The 24052-nt window shown below is 47.6% G+C and overlaps 2 protein-coding genes across 2 annotated transcripts in view; both read left to right on the forward strand.

Annotated features, from left to right (window-relative positions):
• The first annotated feature begins 984 nt into the window (after positions 1-984).
• Positions 985-20494, forward strand: plekhh1 (pleckstrin homology domain containing, family H (with MyTH4 domain) member 1). Its single transcript, XM_068339485.1, has 30 exons — positions 985-1156; positions 4781-4960; positions 6330-6392; positions 6474-6623; positions 6728-6811; positions 7062-7143; positions 7216-7377; positions 7448-8145; positions 8224-8302; positions 9138-9229; positions 9300-9447; positions 9525-9661; positions 9953-10063; positions 10151-10237; positions 10343-10501; positions 11033-11113; positions 11264-11443; positions 11528-11639; positions 15483-15595; positions 15726-15902; positions 15994-16091; positions 16165-16342; positions 16413-16568; positions 16966-17063; positions 17159-17300; positions 17371-17513; positions 17804-17933; positions 18163-18246; positions 18494-18640; positions 18772-20494. Exons 2-30 carry the CDS (start codon positions 4802-4804, stop codon positions 18925-18927), a joined length of 4206 nt encoding a protein of 1401 aa, XP_068195586.1. The 5' UTR covers positions 985-1156; positions 4781-4801; the 3' UTR covers positions 18928-20494.
• A 1165-nt stretch (positions 20495-21659) lies between these two features.
• Positions 21660-24052, forward strand: part of slc25a21 (solute carrier family 25 member 21) — an 85544-nt gene continuing 83151 nt past the window's right edge. The window contains exons 1-2 of the mRNA XM_068338791.1: positions 21660-21892; positions 21982-22066. Coding sequence (XP_068194892.1) covers positions 21997-22066 — 70 coding nt within the window. The 5' untranslated portion in view covers positions 21660-21892; positions 21982-21996. The remainder of the gene's footprint in view (positions 21893-21981; positions 22067-24052) is intronic.

The following is a 24052-nucleotide window of genomic DNA, read 5'->3' on the forward strand; positions in this document are numbered from 1 at the left end:
CCAGTAAACCGAGCCTGCAAGTCGTGCCAATAAACGAACGTACTGTAGTTAAAGCGCTTAAATTTGGATTTCTCAACGGTCCGTCATGGTGGTCCCTAAAGTCTCCATTTGTAATGTAGACAGTAAACAGACTGTAACGCTCACCGCCATTAAAAGGTGTTTCTACCAGTGTTAAGTGAATTTTTTTGGGAAATTTTGGTAACAGATGTTAGCATGCTAAACAAATAAACTTCTTGCAGATATAAAATATGTAAAATATTCTCTCTCTCTCTCTCTCTCTCTCTCTCTCTCTCTATATATATATATATATATATATATATATATATATATATATATATATATATATATATATAGTATATACTGTGTATATATATATACTGTATATATATATAAATTAAATATATATAAGTATATATACATATATATTTTATATATATATATATAATAAAATTGTGTGTGCTACAATTAGCATGTTAGCCAAGTTGTGTAAACTTCTTTTGTTTTTTTTTGTTACACCATTATGACGTGAAATTATAGTACAGATAGTTTAGCAAAGTAAAGTAGAAGTGTTGTAAAAAATAAACCTCGTAAATAAGAAGTTTAAAAAGCGAAGGCGATAAAGTACGGTGGTCTGTAAGGTATTTTTTTTATCTTCTTCTATGCCGTAAATGTTTGCCTTGTTTGCGCTTGGATCGTGTCTCCACTGCCCCCAGTGGATCCTGGTGGTACTGCACCATAATCCGATTCCTGAATTCACATCTGATTTATTACAAACCGGTTTCTGCTTCAGATGCTTCCACATCAACATGAGACAGAAACCGGTTTTAAATTCTAACCCCACGTTTTTGTGATAAACGCGTCACCGACAGAGTCTGTGTTTACATCCCAGAATAAGAGCAGCCTTCCTGGACGGTCCTGACCGGAGAGGGGGGAGGACGGACCCGGAGAAACCTGATCCCGCTGTGGGCCCTTTAAAGGAAGAAGGGATGAGTCTGAATGGAGCTCCGGGGAAGACAGACACCGGAGGACGGACACCGAGCACCGAATGAATGAGCGGAGGGGGCTCGTTATGAGACGGGTGGCGGTGTTTTACCGGGGACGGTGTCCGTGAGGAATCCGAGCAGGGGGGGTGGGGACGGAGACCACGCGTCACAAGGTAAAGAAGCCCGGAGGGTTCCTTCTGAGACCCGGCGGGGGTGTTTGGGTCCACTCCGGTGAGCGGATGAACGCGATCAGGACCTAGACCGGGTGGCGGTTCGGGGCTGGGGGACGGTGCTGGAGCTGAGTGGGTGGGGGTGGGTGGGGTGGGGGGGTGACGGACGGTTTGGCGGTTCCTCCGCACACCTGTTGGTTTGTGGCCATTTTTGGACAAAAAGTTTGTCCTGGAAAGTTGGAGTTAAAAAGAAAATGTGTGAAGATCTGAGGACATGATGATGATGATGATGATGATGATGATGATGATGATGATGAAGAAGTGTATTTATTCCCAGCAGCCTCTCTGTCTGCTGGAGAAGTTTCACCATCTGGAGGCGATTCTGCTTCAATTCTTAAATTAACTTTCTGAAGGTTTTTTTTTTTTTTTTTTTCAAGTTTACATGAAACCAAAATTTTTTTTTTAGATCAAACGTTACAGATTTAAAGATTTCATGTGTAAAGAATTAAACTGCGAGAAGTTCTTTGAAATTCCTGGCACTCTGAGGCGTTAGCATGCTAACTTGCTATGCTAAGATGAATGACATTTTAAACATTGTTTTTTAAATTTTTGTTTTCATGTCTGGCATGAAAATGTAATCTAGCATTATTTATTTATTTAGTTACTTTATTAGTTTTATTTTTAGCATAATAACATGACCATATTCCTACTGGTTATGCTACATTACTATGTAATATCTAGATAATCAAATATTTTAATATACAGAATGTTAGCATTGTCATTCTTAATGTGTTAACATAGCATTATTTAAAATTTTATTTTTACATACCTCAAATTTCAGTTTCTCCAATTAGCGAAACATCATGTTAGCATGATTAGCATTCATGAATATTCTGCTTGTTGGGCTTTGACTAACTACTAATTAGCTAATATCATCATTTTTGTCATGCTTAATGTCAGTAATGGTATAGATTATGGCTAGTAGTAAATTCTATCGTCGAAAAAGTTATATATATATATATATATATATATATATATATATATATATATATATAAGTTACTTATATGTTAGCCTAGCCTTTTATCATGAAACAAATAACAGATGTTAATATTAAATATTAACCCAGTATGGATCTATTTAGCTTGTAGTTCAGGTGAAGTCAACATCAGGACCGTTTTATCAGCTGCGGTTGAAACGATGTTCTTTAAACACCCAATAATGTCGGGTTCTTGTGACCCGTGAACACGTTGGTGAGTTAAGAACCCACAAGTGTTAAAAGTGAGCAGAAGAAAAGAGGAGGACGTCTCCAGCTCAGCTGGGAGGAATGTCAGGCCAGTCTTCACGACTGACGCTGGTAATGAGTGTGCTCACTACTCTGAGGCCTGTTATTAACCTGGAGGAGGAGGAGGAGGATGAAGAGGAGCCTGAGAGGTGATGAATGTTAGCAGGAGGATCTAAATGCGGGCCTCTGGAGGCCTTTAAACGTCTAGTTTGACCAACTGTTCAGTTAAAATCTGACTTATTAGAGGGTAATAAATAGAAATAAATCGTATTTGACACCAAACTGTTGACACGTCGAAGTCCAAATTAAAATACGTAGCAGGAGTCCATGTTTACTGAAGGGATGTGATCCAGGGAGGCGAGGGGTGGAGGAACTACCAGGGTTGAAGAGGTTAAACCAAAGCGTGGCTTGGTCCTCTGGGTGGGGGCCAACAGGGGCCCTTTGTTGAACATTGGGGGTCTCGGAGGAGTAGATAAGGTGACACCCAACACTTGACTCCTCGTCCTCTCAGGTCGTTTGTCTTTGTCGTCTTTTGTACACATTTCTGCCGCCGCCGACACGAGTCTGCAGCATCTGACCCAGATTTCAACACCCGCTCCCGTGCCGTCTCTTTGAGGGGTGGGGTGGGGGTGGGGGGGGGGCATAGGAGTTGGACCTCAGCAGAGACTTGATTCATCTGTTGGGGGTGATATCACCGAACCACCTAATCACTTCCATCAGCAGAGCTGCAGACTCAGCAGAGTTTCGCTCTGAATGTGTGTTCAGACTGGCCTTTGGGTGGTGGGGGTATGGAGATGGAGGGAGGGGGTACATATTACTTGAGGAGTGATCTGGGACATGTAAAAATAGCTCTCCTCATCCTCCTTTCAGAACCTTGTTAGCATCGGTTGTCTTGGATGCTAACTACGCGCCCCCCAGCCCTGACCCTACCCCCCCCCCACCTGCGTCCAGCCAGCAGGAAGATCCAGTCCGGTTGTTGACTGTAGGGTTTACAGAGCCGTGTCGAGTCTCTTTAACCCTCTAATGACTTGTTTGCACCCGGCTGTTAGCGCCTGTTCAGGCGTTAACATCCGTCCTGCGTCAGCCAATCACGACGGTCGGTTCACATCTGGTTCCACAATGTGTCTCCACATGCTGACATCTGACCCTCTGCTGGACAGAACGCTCTACCCAAAAAAACGATGATGTTTGGTGAACTAAAACCAAAAACACGTTGACCTGACCCACAGTGCCGCTAGTAGCAGTTAGCATCTAAGTCACAGGTGTTTTTGGGGAGCCATCAGACCACCTGGATGAGGGCGTGGCCTCCTGGTCTGGTTTCCTGGCGTTCCCACCTCAGCTGACCTTGCCCCGCTCCCTCGGGGACAGGCAGAGCTCTGCAGCCGGACCCGGCCAGCCGGTCCCGGGTCCAGCGGTCGGCTGGCGAGGCCTCCACACGCATGACGTCTGTAATTTGTTTGCGAGGCCTGTATTTACCATCACGCTAATTGCAGGGAGTGCCGCTGCCGCTGTGGTGGCTGGACGCTGAACGACTGCTGCTCTGCTGACGCTGGCTGGCTGCTTCTGCTCCGCGCTCACAAAGCCTTCGTCTCCTTTTGGTTTCAGCTTGACTCCTTCTTATCTGCAGAACGGACTGAGGTCACGTCTGGGGGTGGGGGGGGGGGTGGGGGTCGTGACTCATTCATTCACTCATTCACTCTCTGATTCTACTCTCTTTTCTTTGCTAAGACCCCCCCCCCTCCACACACACACACACACACACACACACACACCAGCTGTGACAGGACGTCAGAAAATCACTTTTGTGTTGAGCGGATCCTTTTTCAGCCCTACTTTGTAATTAAGAAGGGATTGGCTGGCCGGGGGGGGGCGAGGGGGGTTGTGGGTGAGGGAGGGGGGCAGTAGGTAACTTGGCTGACCTGCTTTGTTGGTGCTGATCCTTGACCCCCCTGCTCCCGTTGAGGTTTTGTTCAGGGTATGTGAGAAGGGGGGGGGGGGGTCCGGCTTCGGATCTGTCCCGGCTGTGTGGTCACATGACCTGCAGCAGGAAGCGTTGGTGAAGCTCTCTGTGGACTCATCGTGAGTGTTTGCTTTAGTCAGAGTGAATCATGGGAAGTGGGGGTCAATGAGGTGGGGGCGGGGGGTGTTGGGGTGTCTGTGGAGGTGAAGTCACGTCATCCGCTCTCATGTTTTAAGTGAAAACAGAATGAAATGTCATCACCAGCGCTTCCTGTTTGATCCGGCGCCTCATGACTGGTGGATTGTGGGTAACTGTGACTCATCTGACACCAACAATGAAAACAAGACTGTGTGTGTGTGTGTGTGTTTGTGTCTTTGGCTGCAGTCTGAGCTCTGAGTCCCCGTCATGGCCGACGTGCTGGAGGGCGCCGGTGGCGGCGGCAGCGGCCCTGGAGGTGTCCGGGTGTCCGGCGTGGATTGGCAGAAACGCTGTGTCGCCCTGGAGATGCAGCTGCTGAGGTTCCGGCTGCAGGCGGGGAAGATCCGGGAGCTGCTGGCCGAGAAGGTTTGAAATATATTCTATAATTCAGGGGGGTTTTTTTGGGGGAGGTGTCGTTTCTGCGAGAATCGTTCCTTGAAACCCGTCGCTGACTCATGATGCTCTGCAGGCTCCGCCCCTCTGGCGGCGTGCAGATTAAACCTCATCAGTCAGAAACAGGTGTGGATGAGTCTAAGTGAAGGCCGATGAGACTGGACCACTGGTTCTGTGTCCCCAGAGGTTGAACCCCCGAGGAGGAAATCAGGGAAGCTGCTTCCTTTTGTTTCAGCAGCAGATCTTTAAATCCGACTGCGATGCTCTTTTTAGTGTTTACATCCCTCCTTCCTCTCTGCGCAGCCGATCCTTCAGATGTTTAATCCCGACGGCCTTTTTTGGTGTTTTTTCCCTCGTAATCCTGAACCCCGCGGCCCCGCCGACTTCAAATATTCCTCCTCCACTTCCAGCTGACAGCCGTTGATTCCACTTTCCTAATCCACAGGAAAAAGCTCTTAAAATGGAGCACTCATCCTGTTACACTCCTCACAAGGCCAACGGAGCTTCTCTTCCTCCCCCCCCCTCCCCCATCTCCCTCACCTCTGGGGGGGGGAGAAACGCCGTGTCACCGGCGACGTCAGCTCTTTCTTTTCTTTTCTTTTTTCCAGACCAAAGTGGGTCAATGGGTAAAACACTCCCAACTTGGCGAGAGAGGAGGCGAAGAGCGTGAAGCAGACTTTCCAAAGTGCAATAACATAACAGAGTGGTAGTACCCCCCCCCCCCCACACACACACACACCCCCCAGCACAGGCCTGCACTTAAACCCAGTGTGTTATTCATTTAAAGGCTTTACAGAAGGGCTGAGTCAGCGAAGCCTCTGGTAAACATCAGCTGCCATGGTTTTATAAAACAGAACGTTTGTCACTCAGACTTCTGCTGTTTCTGGTTCTTTATGAGAAACCGATGGATTTTAATCCTCCACCAATGTGGGGGGGGGGGGGGGGGTTAGGGAATTTGTCCCACCGTCCATAACGGGATGAATCAGGAGTTTTCCCGCCTTTTAGGTAGCATTCATGAATTTATTAGCTTTTTAGCTGCTTAGAAAGATCATCTGAAGGCAACTGGAATACAGATTAATATGACTGGAACCTGTTTCTATGATCTAACATGTTAAAGATTGGGATTCTAATCCAGGATTGTTGTAATCCTGCACGAAACCTGGGATTACTAAACTAAATCAGATAAATCGGTGTTATTTTCCCGCTGTATTTAGCTCTTTTTAAAAGAAGAGCTACTTTTTTGAAACGTTTGTTGTTTGGAGAGGTTGGATTAAAATCCAGAACCTTGACTTTAATCCAACCTGAAGGTCTGACATCCTGGTATCTTCTGCTTGTGTTCCAGATGCAGGAGCTGGAGCAGCGGGTGATGGAGGCCGACCAGCGCGCCGAAAGCGCCGAGAAGCAGGTAAATGTTCTCCTCCTCTGTTTGGGACGACCCTTTAAAACCTGAACATCAGAGCTTCACTCCTCTAACGCTGCGTTTCAGATTCACGTCATGGAGGAGAAGATGAAGTCTGCAAACGTGCAAACCAGCGAATCAGAGAGCTTGTTATACAGGAAGTATCAAGACCTGACCGGTCAGGTTCAAGCCAAAGATGCTACGATAAAGAGACTAGAGACGCAGCTGGAAAAACAGGTACGGCTGATCCCGAATCAGACGGAGAAGGAGGGAGAGAGACGTCCATGTATGTTCATGAAACGCGGAAATAATCCCCCCGAGTCTGTTTCCTCTCACCCCAGATATTAGTCAGAGCCCAGGAGGCCAAAGTCATCGAGGAGAAGGCGGCCAAGATTAAAGACTGGGTCACCTTTAAGCTTCGAGAGGTGAGCGCTCCGCTGGGAAACCCTCCGATCCCAGCTGGGTACACACTTCAGCCAATCAGAGAAGACTACGGAAGGAAACTACAGTATTTTCCACACGATAAGGCGCACTTTAAAGCCTTTAATTTTCAAAAACCGACGGTGCGCTTGGACGCTCCAGAGACAAAGAAACGTCTCCTGACTTTCCATCAGGACGGTGGTGAATGTTTATCTTCTGGACGAGTGATGTCATCAAGGTTTTTTTTTTTTGCAGATGGAGGCAGAGAACCAGCAGCTGAAGATGTCCAACCTGAAGCAGACGGAACAGATCCTGTTGCTGCAGGACAAACTTCAAGGTGACTCCTGGAGGAGAAGATCTTCAGATCTTCAAAATCCGTCCGCCATCGTTCACGATGTTTCCTCTCCAGCTCTCTTAGAGAAACCAGCGTCCCTCGGATCTCCTGCCACCTCCCCGGTGATGGATGCCCACCTGGTACCCAGCAGCCCCCTGTTTCCTCCCAGCTGCCCCGGCACTCCACCTGCCCAGGATGACGGCTGGAGACAGACGGGTCCTCACGGCAAGACAGCAGGTTAGCTTGAGACGCTTGTAGCTGTTAGCTCCAGGGTCCAGAAGCTAACCGCTGTTTCTACCCCTCCCAGATCTGGATGCCCCCCCTCAGGGCTGGAGCAGAAAGGGCCCCAGCAGGCCTGTTTCCGCCAGCGGACCCGAGCTCCCAGCGGTCCCAGAGGGTCAAACTGGGGGGCGTTCCGACAGAGACAACTCCTCCGACGAGCTCAACAGCAAGTTCCGCTCTCAGTGCCTCCACTCCTCCTCTTCCTCCTCCTCCTCCTCCTCCTCAGCCTACGAGATGGCCCCCGGGCCAAGCTCCCCGGAGTCGGGGGAGAGCCTGCTCTTGTCCCGTTCCCCCTCCACCAGCAACCCCTTCCCCAACCCCCCCGTTCACCAGTCCGGTGCCAGCATGACGTTACCCAAGGTGCGGACGCCGCTGACCCCCAGAGACAGTATCCAGCTGGTGAAGAAGCACTACAGCCAACCACAGCCCAGCCTGGAGGGGCTGCAGCGCCTGAGCGTGAGCATCGCTGGCACCGCCCCCTCCTCCACCTGCTCCACCCTCAAGAGTGCCGGAACCGCCGCCGCCATCTCGCCCTTCTCTCAGGTGGTGGAAGAAACGGACATCGACGACGGTTTCCCCAACGGCATGGACGGGGTGGTGGAGGGGTCGGGGTCCGAGGAGCCCTCCCGGAACGGGGGCTCCTTGGCGGGACCGGAGCCAGAGAGACGGGATCCAGAGCTTCTGAAGCCGCCGACGCCGCCGTTACACCGCTTCCCTTCGTGGGTACGACCGGTTTGACGTCCAGAAGCGAGTGTTTATCGTCATGTGCCCAAACGGTCCTGATGTTGTTGATCTCTCCAGGAGAGTCGGATCTACGCCGTGGCGAAGGCGGGGATGAGGGTGTCGGAGGCGGGACCCGGAGCCAGAGGCCCCGGCCGAGGTGAGTCCGCCATCGCCAGTCTGCGGAGACGGGAAGCGACATGTCGTGGTCGGTGTGCGTCTGTCATTTCAGTCTTTGATGTCACTTCTTCTGGCCTGAGGCTCCACACACCTGCACAGGTGTGGGTTCTCAACCCCTCCTCCCTTTTCTTTGGATTGGGGGGGGGGTTAGAGGGGCAGCTTTGTAATCAGCTGTGATGAAAAGCTGTGTTCAGGCTGTAATTACAGACCCGACACCATCCACAGCCGCTCTGACAGCAGCCACCTCAGCTCGCAGCCGATTGGCTGCTGAGGATGAGGTCATTGCCTGACTTCCTCTCATGTTCGTGCCTTAAGGTGCTTCTGTCATCGGGATATTTTGATTGCCGGCAAATCTGATATTTTGGTGCTTTCATATTTGTTTGAAGTGACAGATGATTTTTATTTAGTGTATTTTTATATTTATACGTTTCGTGCTCCTTTAGCATTCAGCTAAACACCTGAAGAAGAAGGAGACGAGTTTTTAAAAGCACAAAACGACAATCAAGCATCAAACTATCCAAGAGAATAAAGAAAAATAACATCAAACACAAGTTAGGACATTAACTTTGTTCAAAACATTTTTTTAAAGTTAAAATGGGCTTTTGACCTCTTTATTTTCAGACACTCTGACCTTTTATGCTCTTGCGGGCCACATAAAGTGATGTGGCGGGCCACATTTGGCCCCTGGGCCTTGTGTTTGACTTATGTACTCGAAGCTAAAGGCTAACTGCTACTGACGGACATTTTTCTCTTCGTATTTTGTTCATCGATGTCCGTAAAAACCTCGATGAGTTCTGACCAATGTTTCTTCCTAGGGTCTAACTTACCTCAGTACTCGGCGGCGGGTCCGTTCTCCCAGCTGATCTGCAAGAACATTAACGTTCCTGTTTACACCACACTGAAAGGGGTGAGTGGAGCTTCTCTTCTCCTTCCCTCTGGTGCATCCTCCTCCGTACTCATCCCTCCTCTACCTCCAGAAAGCCACTCAGATCAGCAGCGTTCCTCTGCCGGATGACGACTCCGGCTCCGAGGACGACAGCAGCTCGTTGGCCAGTCTCCGCACCTCCATCCTGAATCTGGACAGGAAGAGCGGCGTTCCCGGCAGCCCGCGAGCTGTCAAGAGAGGTGAGACCTGGACATCAGGACGTAAAACTCAAAGACTCTGAAGGAATGTTCTTGTGAACCTCCTCCTGTTGGTCCAGGTGTGTCCATGTCGTCCATCAGTTCAGAGAGTGATTACGCCATTCCTCCTGACGCCTACTCTCTGGACAGCGACCACTCTGAACCGGAGCATAAAGTCCAGAGGACCTCCTCGTACTCCTGCGAGAGCAACGGGCCGGTGAGTGGAGATTCTGGTTGTAGAGATGGAATTGTAAAGACGCCTTTAGATTCGCTCTGACCCCCACGGACTTTAAGAAAGTTTCTTGAAGACGTTTCGCCTCTCATCCAAGAGGCTCTTTCAGTTCTTGCGGTGGCTGGTCTCGTCCCACCACAAGAACTGAAGAAGCCTCTTGGATGAGAAGCGAAACTTCTTCCAGTGGATTGACTTAAACAACTTTGGATAACCTGGATAACTGAGAACCTACACAGACACCCCCGTGACCTGATGATGATGAAATATCTCTGTCAGGAAATGCTGGAGAAGTCTGGGTACCTCCTGAAGATGGGGAGTCAAGTCAAGGCCTGGAAACGCCGCTGGTTCATCCTGAGGAACGGAGAGATCCTCTACTACAAATCCCCAGTGAGTTTCTCCCCCCCTGAATTTCCCCCCACCCGTCGAGCCATGACCCATTTTATTGTTTACACACGTGACCTTTGGTGTGTCCAGAGCGACGTGATCCGGAAACCTCAGGGGCAGATTGAGCTCAACTCGTCCTGCAGAATCGTACGAGGAGAAGGAGCGCAGACATTCCAGGTGGGAGGAGCCCATACCTGGAATCCCAGGAACGTTCACCCTAAGATCCGGGTTCTGATGTCCTCCATGCTGACGCTGTCTCCCCCCCGTTTGTCCCCCCAACAGCTGATCACAGAGAAGAAGACCTTCATCCTGACGGCCGACTCGCCCAACATCCTGGAGGAGTGGGTCCGCGTCCTTCAGAACATCCTTAAGGTCCAGGCCAGCAGCGCGGTTACCATGGAGAACGGTGCCAAGCCAACTGTTAGAGGCTGGCTGACAAAGGTGAGGAGTGGTGATGTCAGCGTGAGGGATGAAGGTGTGTTGACAGCAGCGCCCCCATCAGGTAAAGAAAGCATTGACACCAACGACACCAACAGAAGGAGGAACCTTCTTATACAGAAGGACAAGGAGCAGGAATAGAGCTGTATCCTTCAAAACGTCAGAAAATAATAAAAATGTGTTTTATCTGAACAATTTAAGGAGATTTAAGGTGGAATTGATTATTACAAAACAGTTCTTTTTTACTGATTCCTCAAAAGTTTCTGTTGCGTCTGGATTTGATGCAGCTGAAGCGAACAGGAAGTCAGGAATGACTGGTTTTGGGCGTCGGGGTGGGACGAGCAGGTTGGGACACGGCCGGAGGCCTGAGCTGCTGGAATGTTGGGATGTGAAGTAACTTTGTTCAGACGGGAGACGGATGAGAGAGACAGAGAGTCATGTGACCTTCCTGGCTTCCTATGACATCATCATTGTGATCGGTTAACTCTTAGAAGACTGTCTTGATGTTTGTAGTTTTTCTGTTTCCTCTTTCAGGTCAAACATGGACACTCCAAGCTGGTGTGGTGTTCTCTGGTGGGGAAAGTCTTCTCCTACTACCGGAACCAGGAAGACAAGGTTCACAAACCATTAGTCTACTCACACCAGTCTCCACCCACTGCTCACCTACCTCTATTTTGTCTCATTAGAGGAACATTTCATCTTTAATAAATAAAAATGTTTCAACAAGACGAAGGTGGAACGTTGTTTCTCTGTCTTCGGCCTCAGTTGCCTCTGGGTCACCTTCGGATGCGGGACACCTCGGTTCAGGAAGTGGATCGTTCGTGCGACTCGGACGAGGACTACGAGGCGGCCGGTCGAGGCTTCCTGTCGTCACACTTCACCTTAGTGATCCAACCACGAGACCAGAGTCCTACGTACCTGCTGATCGGCACCAAGCAGGAGAAGGTGGGCTGTGGGGGGGATCATTAGATGTTGAGTCATCCTGGGAAATGTAATTTATATACAGTGATTTGATGTATTTCCATACAGGACACCTGGTTGTACCACCTGACGGTGGCGGCGGGCAGCAGCGCTACCTTTAAAGTGGGCACCGAGTACGAGCAGCTCATTGGGAAACTCCTGGACGCCGATGGGGACCTGGGTGAGAATCTCGCCCAGTGTTTATCTACAGAAACACAGCGGGTCAAGATTTATGTGTCACACGTCTGACTGTGGAGGGCAGAGCTCCGCCCAGCAGGAGGCGGAGTTAGCTTCAAGGTTTCTGCTGGGTTTTTTGTTACTACTGTCACCTAGTGGACACTTATAGGTATTGTTGGGTGAAATGAGAAAGTCTTCTTCTTTTCCTTTCGGCTTTTCCCTTCAGGGGTCGCCACAGCGAATCAATTTCCTCCATCTAGCCCTGTCCTTTGAATCCTCTTCACTCACACCAACTATCTTCATGTCTTCCCTCATTACATCCATAAACCTCCTCTTTGGTCTTCCTCTAGGCCTCCTGCCTGGCGGTTCAAAACTCAGCATCCTTCTACCAATATATTCACTATCTCTCCTCTGGACATGTCCAAACCATCTCAGTCTGGCCTCTCTGACTTTATCTCCAAAACCTCTAACATGTGCTGTCCCTCTGATGTACTCATTCCTGATCCTATCCTTCCTGGTCACTCCCAGAGAGAACCTCAGCATCTTCATCTCTGCTACCTCCAGCTCTTTCTCCTGTCTTTTCTTCAGTGACACTGTCTCTAGACCAAACAACATCGCTGGTCTCACCACAGTTTTGTACACCTTTCCTTTCATTTTAGCTAATACTCTTCTATCACACATCACACCTGACACTTTCCTCCACCCGTACCATCCTGCCTGTATACGCTTCTTCACCTCTTTTCCACACTCTCCATTGCTCTGGACTGTTGACCCTAAGTACTTAAAATCCTCCGCCTTCTTGATCTCTTCTCCCTGTAACCTCACTCTTCCACTTGGGTCCCTCTCATTCACACACATGTACTCTGTCTTACTGCGGCTAACCTTCATTCCTCTCCTTTCCAGGACAAACCTCCACCTCTCTAGCTTCTCCTCCACCTGTTCCCTGCTCTCACCGCAGATCACAATGTCATCTGCAAACATCATAGTCCATGGTGATTCCTGTCTAACCTCGTCTGTCAGCCTGTCCATCACCATAGCGAACAAGAAGGGGCTCAGAGCTGATCCCTGATGTAGTCCCACCTCCACCTTGAACTCCTCTGTCACACCTACAGCACACCTCACCACTGTCTTACAGTCCTCATACATGTCCTGCACTGCTCTAACATACTTCTCTGCCACTCCAGACTTCCTCATACAATACCACAGTTCCTCTCTGGGCACCCTGTCATAAGCTTTCTCTAGATCTACAAAAACACAATGCAGCTCCCTCTGGCCTTCTCTGTACTTCTCTATCAACATCCTCAGAGCAAATACTGCATCTGTGGTACTCTTTTTTGGCATGAAACCATACTGCTGCTCACAAATGCTCACTTCTGCCCTTAGTCTAGCTTCCACTACTCTCTCCCATAACTTCATTGTATGGCTCATCAGCTTTATTCCTCTGTAGTTGCCACAACTCTGCACATCTCCCTTGTTCTTAAAAATGGGCACCAGCACACTTCTCCTCCATTCCTCAGGCATCTTCTCACTATCTAAGATCCTGTTGAACAACCCAGTCAGAAACTCTACTGCCACCTCTCCTAGACACTTCCATACCTCTACAGGTATATCATCAGGACCAACTGCCTTTCCACTCTTCATCCTCTTCAATGCCCTCCTCACTTCATCCTGACTAATCTTTGCTACATCCTGGTCCACAACAGTCACCTCTTCTAGTCTTTGTTCTCTCTCATTTTCCACGTTCATCAACTCTTCAAAGTACTCTTTCCATCTTCCCATCACACTACTGGCACCTGTCAATAGACTTCCATCCCTATCCTTAATCACCCTAACCTGCTGCACGTCCTTCCCATCTCTGTCTCTCTGTCTTGCCAACCGGTATAGATCAGTCTCTCCCTCCTTACTGTCCAACCTAGCATACAAGTCATCATAAGCTTCTTGTTTGGCCTTTGCTACCTCTACCTTCACCTTACGCTGCATCTCCCTGTACTCCTGTCTACTCTCCTCGGTCCTCTCAGTGTCCCACTTCTTCTTAGCTAACCTCTTTCTCTGTATACACTCCTGTACCTCCTCATTCCACCACCAAGTCTCCTTGTCTACTTTCCTTCCAGATGACACACCAAGTACTCTCCTACCTGTCTCCCTGATCACATTAGCTGTAGTTGTCCAGTCATCTGGAAGCACCTCCTGACCACCCAGAGCCTGTCTTAACTCCCTCCTAAAAGTCATGCAACACTCTTCCTTTTTCAGCTTCCACCATTTCGTCTTCTGCTCTGCCTTTGCCCTCTTGATCTTCCTCACCACCAGAGTCATCCTACACACCACCATCCTATGCTGTTTGGCTACGCTCTCGCCTACCACTACTTTACAGTCACTGATCTCCTTCAGGTTACACCGTCTACACAAGATGTAGTCTACCTGTGTGCTCCTACCGCCACTCTTATAGGTCACTCTATGTTCCTGCCTCTTCTGGAAGAAAGTATTCACTACAGCCATTTCCATCCTTTTTGCAAAGTCAACTACCATCTGTCCTTCTGCGTTCCTCTCCTGGATACCAAACCTGCCCATCACATCCTCATCCCCTCTGTTTCCTGCACCAACATGTCCATTGAAGTCTGCTCCAATGACAACTCTCTCACTTCTAGGCAAGCTCTGCATCACTTCGTCAAAGTCCGACCAGAATTTCTCCTTCTCCTCCAGCTCACATCCTACCTGTGGAGCATACCCACTAACAACATTGAACATCACACCTTCTATTTCTAGCTTCAGACTCATCACTCTATCCGACACTCTTTTTACCTCCAGGACATTCCTAACAAACTCCTCCTTCAAGATAACTCCTACTCCATTTCTCTTCCCATCTATACCATGATAGAACAACTTGAACCCTGCTCCTAAACTTCTAGCCTTGCTACCTTTCCACCTGGTCTCCTGTACACACAGTATGTCTACCTTCCTCCTCTGCATCATGTCAACCAACTCTCTACCTTTTCCTGTCATAGTTCCAACATTCAACGTCCCTACTCTTAGTCCTATACTCTTGGTGTTCCTCTTCTCTTTCTTCGAGCGAACGCGCTTTCCTCCTCTCCTTCTTCGACCAACAGTAATCCAATTTCCACCGGCGCCCTGTAGGTCAACAGCGCCGATGGCGGTCGTTGTTAACCCGGGCCTCGACCGATCCGGTATGGAAGTCATAGGTTTGATTCGCATCTTTGATTTGGCAAAAGTTTTACGCCGGATGCCCTTCCTGACGCAACCCTCTGTATTTATCCGGGCTTGGGACCGGCACAATAAGACACTGGCTTGTGTCCTCTTGCGGCTACATTGCGGCTACATTGCGGGTGAAATGAGAAAGTAAAAGTAAAAAAAATAAAATGCTTTGAAATAAAAAAAAAGAACATTAAAAAAAAGACAACAAAAATGTTGAGCAGTTACAGATTTCAAAAACAAAATAAAAATAAAATTATTTGAAAATAAAATAAAAAATAAAGTTAGATAGAAAATTAAATGAAAAAGTAAGAATAAATAAAAAGAGAAAAAATGTTTATCAGTTACAGATTTCAAAAACAGTTGGATGGGTGTTAGTGAATAATTCTGTGTGTAATTCTCCTGAAAGCCAACAAACCAACCAACTGATGCTCACAGTGAGGATCAGAGTGATGTACTGTAATAACGCAGATTAAGCCCCGCCCACTTTAACTGGGAAAAATGGTTACTGTGATATTTAGACTGTTGAAATCCCACTTTAGATTTAGGGACTGGTTTGTGAATTTTTTAATGAGTGCAGGATGAAGATGATGAAAGTGAAAGAGCTGAAAAACATTTGAAAACTTCTTTGTTTACCCAGAATCCTCCTTGTGGAGGAGCGACGCCCTGAGCTTCTGTAAGGAGGGTCTGCGTTCTCCTCTCACCACTCTGCCTTCTGAAGCTCTGCAGACGGAAGCTCTCAAGCTCTTCAAGGTCAGTTTGTCTCCCAGCTGTCCGTCTGTCTCCTCCTCCTCCTTTATCTACTGTGTGTTTGGCGCCACCTGCTGGCGCTGATGTAGAATCACAGGTAGAACATTTCAATCTGGTTTTTGTTTTTTTGCAGTCCTGCCAACTCTTCATCAACGTGCTGGTCGAGTCTCCGTCGGTGGATTACCACACCTCGCTGGCCCAGAATGCTTTGCAGGTCTGCTTGACTCACCCAGAGCTGCAGAATGAGATCTACTGTCAGCTCATCAAGCAGACCAACCGGCGGACGCCACACAGCTACTCCCTCACACAGGTGAGCCTCAGAAGACTCGGGTGAGGGGCGTGGCGTCACTGCTAGGGGAGTGGCGTCGCTGCTGGACATTAACCCTCTCCTGCCCATGCAGTGCTGGCAGCTGCTGTCCCTCTGCGTGGCGCTGTTCCTCCCCCAGCAGCACCTCCTGTGGTACCTGAGGCAGTACCTGCAGCGGAACGCCGACCCCAGGTGAGGCCTGAGTCTGATCCTTCATCCCAGACTCCAGAGTGAGCTCGCTGAAGCATCGGTGGTTTATTTTTAGGAGCGAAGTGGGGAAGTACGCCGTGTACTGTCAGCGGTCCGTGGAGCGAACGCTGCAGAACGGGGAGCGGGAGGCCAAACCGTCCCGCATGGAGATCGTCTCCATCCTGCTGAGGAACCCCTACCACCACTCACTGCCCTTCAGCATCCCGGTCCACTTCATGAACAACACCTACCAGGTGAGGCGTTGTGGAGGTGGATACTCAATCTGGAGTTCAGGATCTGGATCCGTTGTTCTTTCTCTCCTAGGTGGTGGGTTTTGATGGTTCCACCACGGTGGACGAGTTCCTCCACACACTGAACCAGAGGATCGACATGAGGAGGCCTCAGCTGTCCGGGTTCGCCCTGTTTACCGACGACCCGTCAGGGAAAGCCCTGGAGCACTGCCTGCATCCAACGGCCAAGGTGAGACCGGGGAACCACCAGAACGATAGTTTAATGCCTTTTAAAGCGGTTGCCTTCAACAGGCGAGTGTGTTAGCTTCATTCGAATCACTTTGGAATGTAAACTTGGGCATAGTTGCTTGAATTTACATGTAAAAGTTTAAAAGCGTGTCACTTCAGGGAGATTCTGAGCTTCTTAAGTGTTTTTGAGACTTTGGGGTGTTTTATATCAAATATAACTTTATCCATGCATGAAGTTCAGAAGCTGCAGTTATGTTAATTTGGTCATTTTGGGTGTTTTATGCACCAAAATCCTAACGAAGATAGTGAACACACCACAAGTGTCCTCTCTGCTGCCACCTACTGGAAGAAACAAAAACTGTCCTTCATGTCTGACGGGAAACTGTCTCTTCTTCCAGATCTGTGACGTCATTTCCAAGTGGGAACAGGCGCTCAAGGAGTTGCATCCTGGGAAAAATGAGGGGACACGGATTGTCCGCCTCACATATAAGAACAGGTGGATATTTTAATCCCCCCCCCCCCCCCCCACACACACACACACCACTTTTTATTGTGTGTTTTCATTGGCAGCTTTGTGTCGTTCGTTCTCAGGTTGACCTTCAAAGCGCAGGTGAAAGGGGAGACAGAGCGAGAGCGCCTCCTGCTGGTGCACCAGGTGAACGGTGAAGTCCAGCAGGGTCACTTCCCTGTGAACAAAGAGCTGGCTCTGGAGGTGGCCGCCCTCATGGCGCAGGTCTGTCGCCCGCTTCACTTTTAAACAGTTGGTGTGTTTTCTGTTTCTGACTGTTCTTGTCGTCTTTCAGGTTGAACATGGAGATCTGGACAGAACGGCCGCCGCCTCCCCCACCGTCGCCCCCCAGCCTAAATCTCAGCTGATTCTGCTGCAGGCTTTGGAGCGTTTCTACCCCAAACGCTACAAACAGGAATGTAGCCCAGAGCAGCTCAGGTAGAAGTCGCTGAGTGGATCCCAACAACCAATCACACACAGTCCTGACCAATGCCCCGCCCCTTCCCAAGGTTTCAGAGAAAATTTTAGAGTCTTGAGGTGATGAGGTGTGATCAGCAGCGTCGTTTGGCCAAAACACCTGTTCGAAAGTCACTGCTGCATCAACATAGAACACTGATCGATCAGAACCTGAACTGTTTCACCGTATGAACCTGGACTGTTTCACTGTGTGAACCTGGACTGTTTCACTGTGTGAACCTGGACTGTTACCTGTTATTTCCTCCTCCCAGAGATCTCGCTGAGCGTCTGGCCATGAAGTGGTTGATGCTGCGCGGCTGCAGCGCGTCCGAGTGCGTCAGGATTTATCTCACCGTGGCTCGGAAATGGCCGCTGTTCGGAGCCAAGCTCTTCTGCGCCAAGGTGAAGGTTGTTTGATGTTTCTGTACCGACCAATCACGTCAGTGTTAATGAAAACAAACACGACCTCCTGAGTCTTATCCCAAATAAAAACAAATGTTCCTTTGGGGACGAAGTGTGTCTGTTTAAAGCACAGGTTAGACCAGTTCCTGGTAGACGAACCAAAGAGGACATTCTGATGTTTACTATGACACATCAGGCCTGTCACATGACCTGTGTGTGTCCTCCACAGCCTGTCCCCCCCTCACCTGTGGAGCAGAGCCAGGTGTGGCTGGCGGTCAATGAAGACGGACTGTGTGTGCTGGACTGTTCCATGGTGAGGTTCTCATCTGTTCTTATGAGACGATCTAGAGCTAAAATAAGACCAGCGTCCCACCACAGCATAGCTCTATGGGTCATTTTTATCTTGTGGCATCTCAGAAATCCACAACCCCGCCCCCACGGTGACCCTGTTGACCCCTCCTGTGTCCTTCCTCAGAAATCACAAGAAGTCTCTGAAATGAAACCAACTTCTTCTTCTTCTTCTTCTTCACATTTGTGTTTCTTGTCGCTCTGACTCCCAGCACACGCTGGTCACCTACTCCTACCAGTCTGTGATTACCTTCGGTGGTTGCCGTGACGATTTCATGGTGGTCTCCAGACAGCAGAGGGAGCCCGGAGTCGGGAAGAAGAGCGTGGAGAAGCTGCTCTTTGCAATGACCAAGCCAAAAGTAGGTGTCATGAACGCATCGCGTTGTAGAAGCAAACTGATTGGTCGAAGGAGTCCGCAAACGTTTCCATCTGAAGCTAACGGCGTTAGCATTAGAGGTTTCATGGTCCATCTGATCCGATCCGTCCTCAGATCCTGGAGCTGACTCTCCTCATGGCCAGCTACATGAACCACTGGAACCCCCCCGGCGTCCCGCCTGCCCCCCACCAGCCCCCGGCCCTCTGGGACGTAGACGGCCGACACTTCCCCTCCATGAACTACACCACCAAGGGCCCCACGCTACTGTGAACCCCGAAGGGCCACTGAGCTGTGTTCAGGTGGAGCCAGCGGGTCACACTCTTACATTTTTTACACAACAGGTACTGAATATTTTAACTGTTTTATTTTTAAGCCAATATTTAGTTTTAGTCGTGACGGGACCAGCTTAGACGGCTTTAAACTGCGTTATTTTGTTGCTGTCTTCTAATTTCTTTTTTAAAATTAGGATTATTTGTAATACAGTAGAAATCTGAGGCGTCCTCAGAGATGTCTGATGGTGGTGGGGGGGTTAGGGTTACGGTTAGAGCTGGAGGGGGCCAGGATTAGCTTACCATGAATGGAACGCTAACGTCCCTAGCACCTAGCAGCTGTTAGCCGTTAGCAGCTAACTCAAAGAAGAGGAAAATATCTTGAAATTATGTCCAGGTGCATTTCACCTTCAGTCAGACTATGACATCATGGGTCACGTGACATCAGACGGCTGTTGCTTCGTCACGCCATCACCTTGGCGTCACGCCTCATTGCTTGCAGAACGGTGCCGTTCTGCTGCCGTCGGTTTGTTCAGGGTAAATAAACCAGCGAGGCGTGGATGAAGGTCATCACCTCTCTGTGAAGGTCGAGCGTGTCCTCAAACATTAGCTGCTTACCTGTGCAGGTAAGAGTCAGATGTTCATTTGTGGCCCCAGGACGGGTTAGCTTCCAGGCCGCTAACAGGATGCGATTTTATGTGGCCCAGAAAACCTCTGAATGTGGTCTCACGTTGGTGGGCGTGTCCACGCCTGAGGTCTGGCCTGTGATTGGATGAACACCAGGCCCCATCAGGAACATTATTTATGGAGGAATGATTTAATTTAGTTTTTAATAACTCCATTTAATAGAACTCAAATGTCGACCTACAATAACAGTGATGCTCTTTATTGATTCATCTATTATTTTGTCCATAAAATAGAAACTAATTTTTGTCACTTGCTTCCAGTACGAAGAATTTTAGAGCTAAGAAAGTAAACTATTGAATATTTTCTGAAAAAAACAAAAAAACAAAAAACCAACTTTAAGCTCAATTGGAAACAATTCAAACACAATATTTTCATTTTAGCTCGACTGCGATTAACAGTTGTTTTTCTCTTACATTTAGGTTGTATTTCAGGACCCTTTTTAATCCTTTTCTTTTGTTTTGATCGGATGTTAATTTTTAGCTCATTTACTAATCAGGTCAAATAAAAGGGGCGTGGCCTCAGGTGTTAATTAACATAATGGAACTGGTGTGACACCTGGTTACTGTATGAACGATGCGTCTGTGAACCTTTAGCATCATTTATTCTGATGGTCCTCCGAATCAATCTGTTCAACTTGTTCATGATGACATCACAGTTTAGCAGCCAATGAGCAGCCGCAGGAGGAGGAGCTCCATCAGACGGAGAATGACTTGAACTGTTTTGGATCAAACCACTTTCTTTGTGTCCATATTTATTTTACTTCCAGCATTTTGGGGGATTTTGCTGAAACATCTTATCTTTTAATTTAATTTTTTAGCTGGTGTGTTTGAGAGATGTTGTCTTTATGTCGTGTGCGATGACAAAATAAACGGTACAACAAGTGTGTGTTTATTTTTACTGCCTGATTTTGCTGACAGCAAACTTTGAAAATATTTTTAGCAGATCCAATAATTTATTCTTACAACTTTTATTGCACATTTTGACATTTTTAATTCCACAACAACTAGAACGATTTCTATTACTTTACGGAGGGGCGGGGCTTAGATCAGATGATAAAAAGTATAAGATAAACTGCCCTCAAACCAGAAAGTCACTCGATGAAGCTGAGACCAGACTTACCTGTTCCTCCTGTGTGTGTGTGTGTGTGGGTGTGTGTGTGAGAGCAGCAAATTAAAATTCTAACCACATTTGGATACTGAACCAGTCGAAGCTGGAACTTCATGAATCTTGTGAGCTCCTGTGTGACGAGGTTTGCTCTAGAAGCGTGTATAAAGACAAACTTTTTAAACAATTAATAAAACTTTCCAGTGATAATTATATCTAATAAAGTCCAAGGTTATCTGGTGCATCCATCTACCTAGTTCTGACTGAACCATTCCCTTCTGGCTTCTTTACACACCTGCTTCAGGGTTTGTTTGCAGGAACTGATCTGTTCAATCCAAACCCGGTCTAGACATTCCATAATGTTATGACCCAGTTGACCTTCAGCGCTCAGATTCACAGGCTGACATCCTCCTTTAGGACTTTATGAGAGAGACCAGGATTCATGTTTGTGTCCTGGTCCTGAAGCAGCATCCTCTCATTATCCCACCGGCGCTCAAACGGTCCAGCTTCAGCTTCATCAATGTTCTGAAGCTCTGAGGGTCAGATATTTCCCTAGAAGCAGACTTCAGTGTCACCTCTCCTTTAATGCCTTTTATCCCATAACCTTTGACTTAAATTAACATGACAGAAGTCAATCCCCACCCCCACCCCCGCAGTGAAGCATGGAGGGGACTCAGTGATGCTCTGGATTCCATGAAGGATCAAGACATTCTAGGAAAACAAAAACTTGAATTCTGTCATGTTCGGGTAAAAACCCTTTAATAACCGTATTGATCTAGTCAAACTGCTCTTGCGTGTTTTTATTTCCAACAGCCGATAATTACGTAGATTTTGTGATCATTTTTGCTTCCAGGTGTTTGTTCATATTTCAAAAACTTGCGTCAGTCAAGAGATTACGCAACTCATCCAAATTAAAGGTGGTACAATTAAAAAAGCGACCTTCGTGCTCACATCGATCAGGGGTCAGGGTTTTGTCGGTTTTTATTTACAGTCTCTGGGAGCATCTGATGGCGGTGGGGGGGTGAGCGTGGGGCAGCGTGTGGAGCTGCTGGTAATTGATTCCACATTGTGCGGCTCTGTTCTGGCTGAGACATCTCCGCTGCTGCTGCTCGTCCTCCAGCCGGGATAAAGGCGAACCTCCAGAGACGCAAGAGAAGCAGCACCGGGACGGGCAGGTGGGTGGGTCACCACCGGGAAGACCCGACAACGCCGACACCGAAACCGCGGCTTTTTAACGCGTTTCCTCTCGTGTTTTTACTTTTAGTGAGAAACTTTTAAGATGACCAGCGGAAAGCCGCGGAGCATGTTACGGGAAGCCTCCCATCAGATTATCGCCGGTGGATCCGCCGGTGAGTCCCGTTTACGTTTCCCTTCAAACGATTTTACGCGGTTATGCAACAGTTTGGCGAAGACGCACGCTGCTCCATATGAAGACGGTCATCAGGTATTCACCATTACATCTCATCTGCAGTGACGTCACCATCAATAATCATCTCAGTAATTAATTAAAAAAAACTATGTTTACAGGCGTTAACCGACTATCGATTACTTTAAATTCCCAGCAGACCGTTTTGGGAACACTGAGCGGAAGATTAGAAACGAACCAAGATGATTCTCTGCTCTGACCGCGGAAGCAGCGTGTGTGGAGTGCGCATGCGCTCAACTCTAGCATGTAAGAGACCCATGTGGATGGTTTAGGTGCATCCAGTGAAGTTTGAATTTGTTCTTAATGATTTAAGAACACATTATATCCTGACCTGGTTAGAGAACATGTGGGGGTGGAGGTGTCATTACTGTTATGAATAATTACAGCTATAAGGATGAGTTGGAGACACACACACACCACACACACACACATGTTCAGGGGATATTTCAATTACCTGTTCTTGCATTTCTAGTTTTTCAAGCAGCTGAACTTCTGACTGTTTTTTACTCAGACTTTAAAAAAAAAGAGTTTGCCGTCAATCACAGTCATTGACGGTGATATCTGAAGAATCCTAAAAATGTTTCCTGACTATATCACATTAAAATCCCTTAGCAGCTGTTCATCAGTTGAAGCAAAGGTCAAATTAAGAGCATTTTTTAGGCTGTTTTCTCCTGTAAATCAGATGGATTAGCGTGTAGCCTGCGTGAAGGAGATGCACAAGCTCAAACCTCTAAGGTACAAGTTTAAGCTTGTGCAAGAAGAGATTGACAAAATGTTTTTTTATTGGTATTTTTACTAGTCGCTTCCACAATAAAGATTTCAACTTTTGCAACAATGTACAAATTCCTTTTCTTTTTTTTTCAGAAATGATTGATAACTAAGGAACAGAAACAGAATTCAGTGTGTAGATAAGGACTGATGAATTTTTCTGTTTGGGTGAACTGTTTAGCACTGCTGTCTCAAACACAACCAGTTCACTTTCTGTTCCACCACAGCAGATAAAATCTGGTTGTGTTGATAAAAATGCTTCCATGTTTCTTGGAGATCTGTGCCCTGTAGAAAACATGGCAGTCGCAGGTAACCAATTTAAACACAGGTTGTGTCATTTCTGTAATCCTGGAAAACGTGGAAAAATAATCTGTGTCTCTATCCAGATCTGCAATGACAATTAGTTTCTTTCCCAAACCACTCTCCATCCTTCCAAAACACTTCCTGCCCAGGCAGATTTTTTTGCCTTACTGCGGACAAACAAAGAAACACTTTTTTAAAAAATCCTTTAGGCTAAAAGATGCTCAAAGAAAGCTAAAAGTAGGCGTAAATTAACTTACCTGTCAGCACATGTTAGCAGAATGCTAGCTATTCGTGGACAAAACCATTGTAAGGAAAATCATTTCACATGATTATTTTTCTGCCATTTCACTTCTGATGTAAAAACAGTTCTATCTTGTTAGGAATTGTTATAAAAATAAGTTATATTGTCGAGAAACAGATGAGAATAATGATTTTATCCTTTGACCTCCATTCACTCCCATTCATTGGGGCTCCTCTAGAGCGCCCCCTAGGTGAACTGCAGCCACTCGTTAGAACTCAGTAACAGGTTGTGTTGCCAGAGGGCGGCGGCCATATTTGATTGTTGTCTTAGTTTTAATTGAATGTTACATCATCAGTTTTGAAAACCCATCATTAGTAGTCCATTATTCATCCTTGTGAATCACGAAAGCTTCCCTCACCAGGGGTAAGTTTTCACTTTTACCCCTTTTATCTCTTGTGAATAGCTTGAAAGCCTGAGTGTTAATACGTGAATATGCTAATCAACCTGAATGCTAAAAAATTAGCTCAATGACGTCACCTTTTATTGGTTGTGTGGAATCACTACTGATTACTTCAGTCACATCATCTGTTATCGGAT

The sequence above is a fragment of the Antennarius striatus genome, chromosome 17, assembly GCF_040054535.1.
Source record: "Antennarius striatus isolate MH-2024 chromosome 17, ASM4005453v1, whole genome shotgun sequence".
NCBI classification, from domain to species: Eukaryota; Metazoa; Chordata; class Actinopteri; order Lophiiformes; family Antennariidae; genus Antennarius; species Antennarius striatus.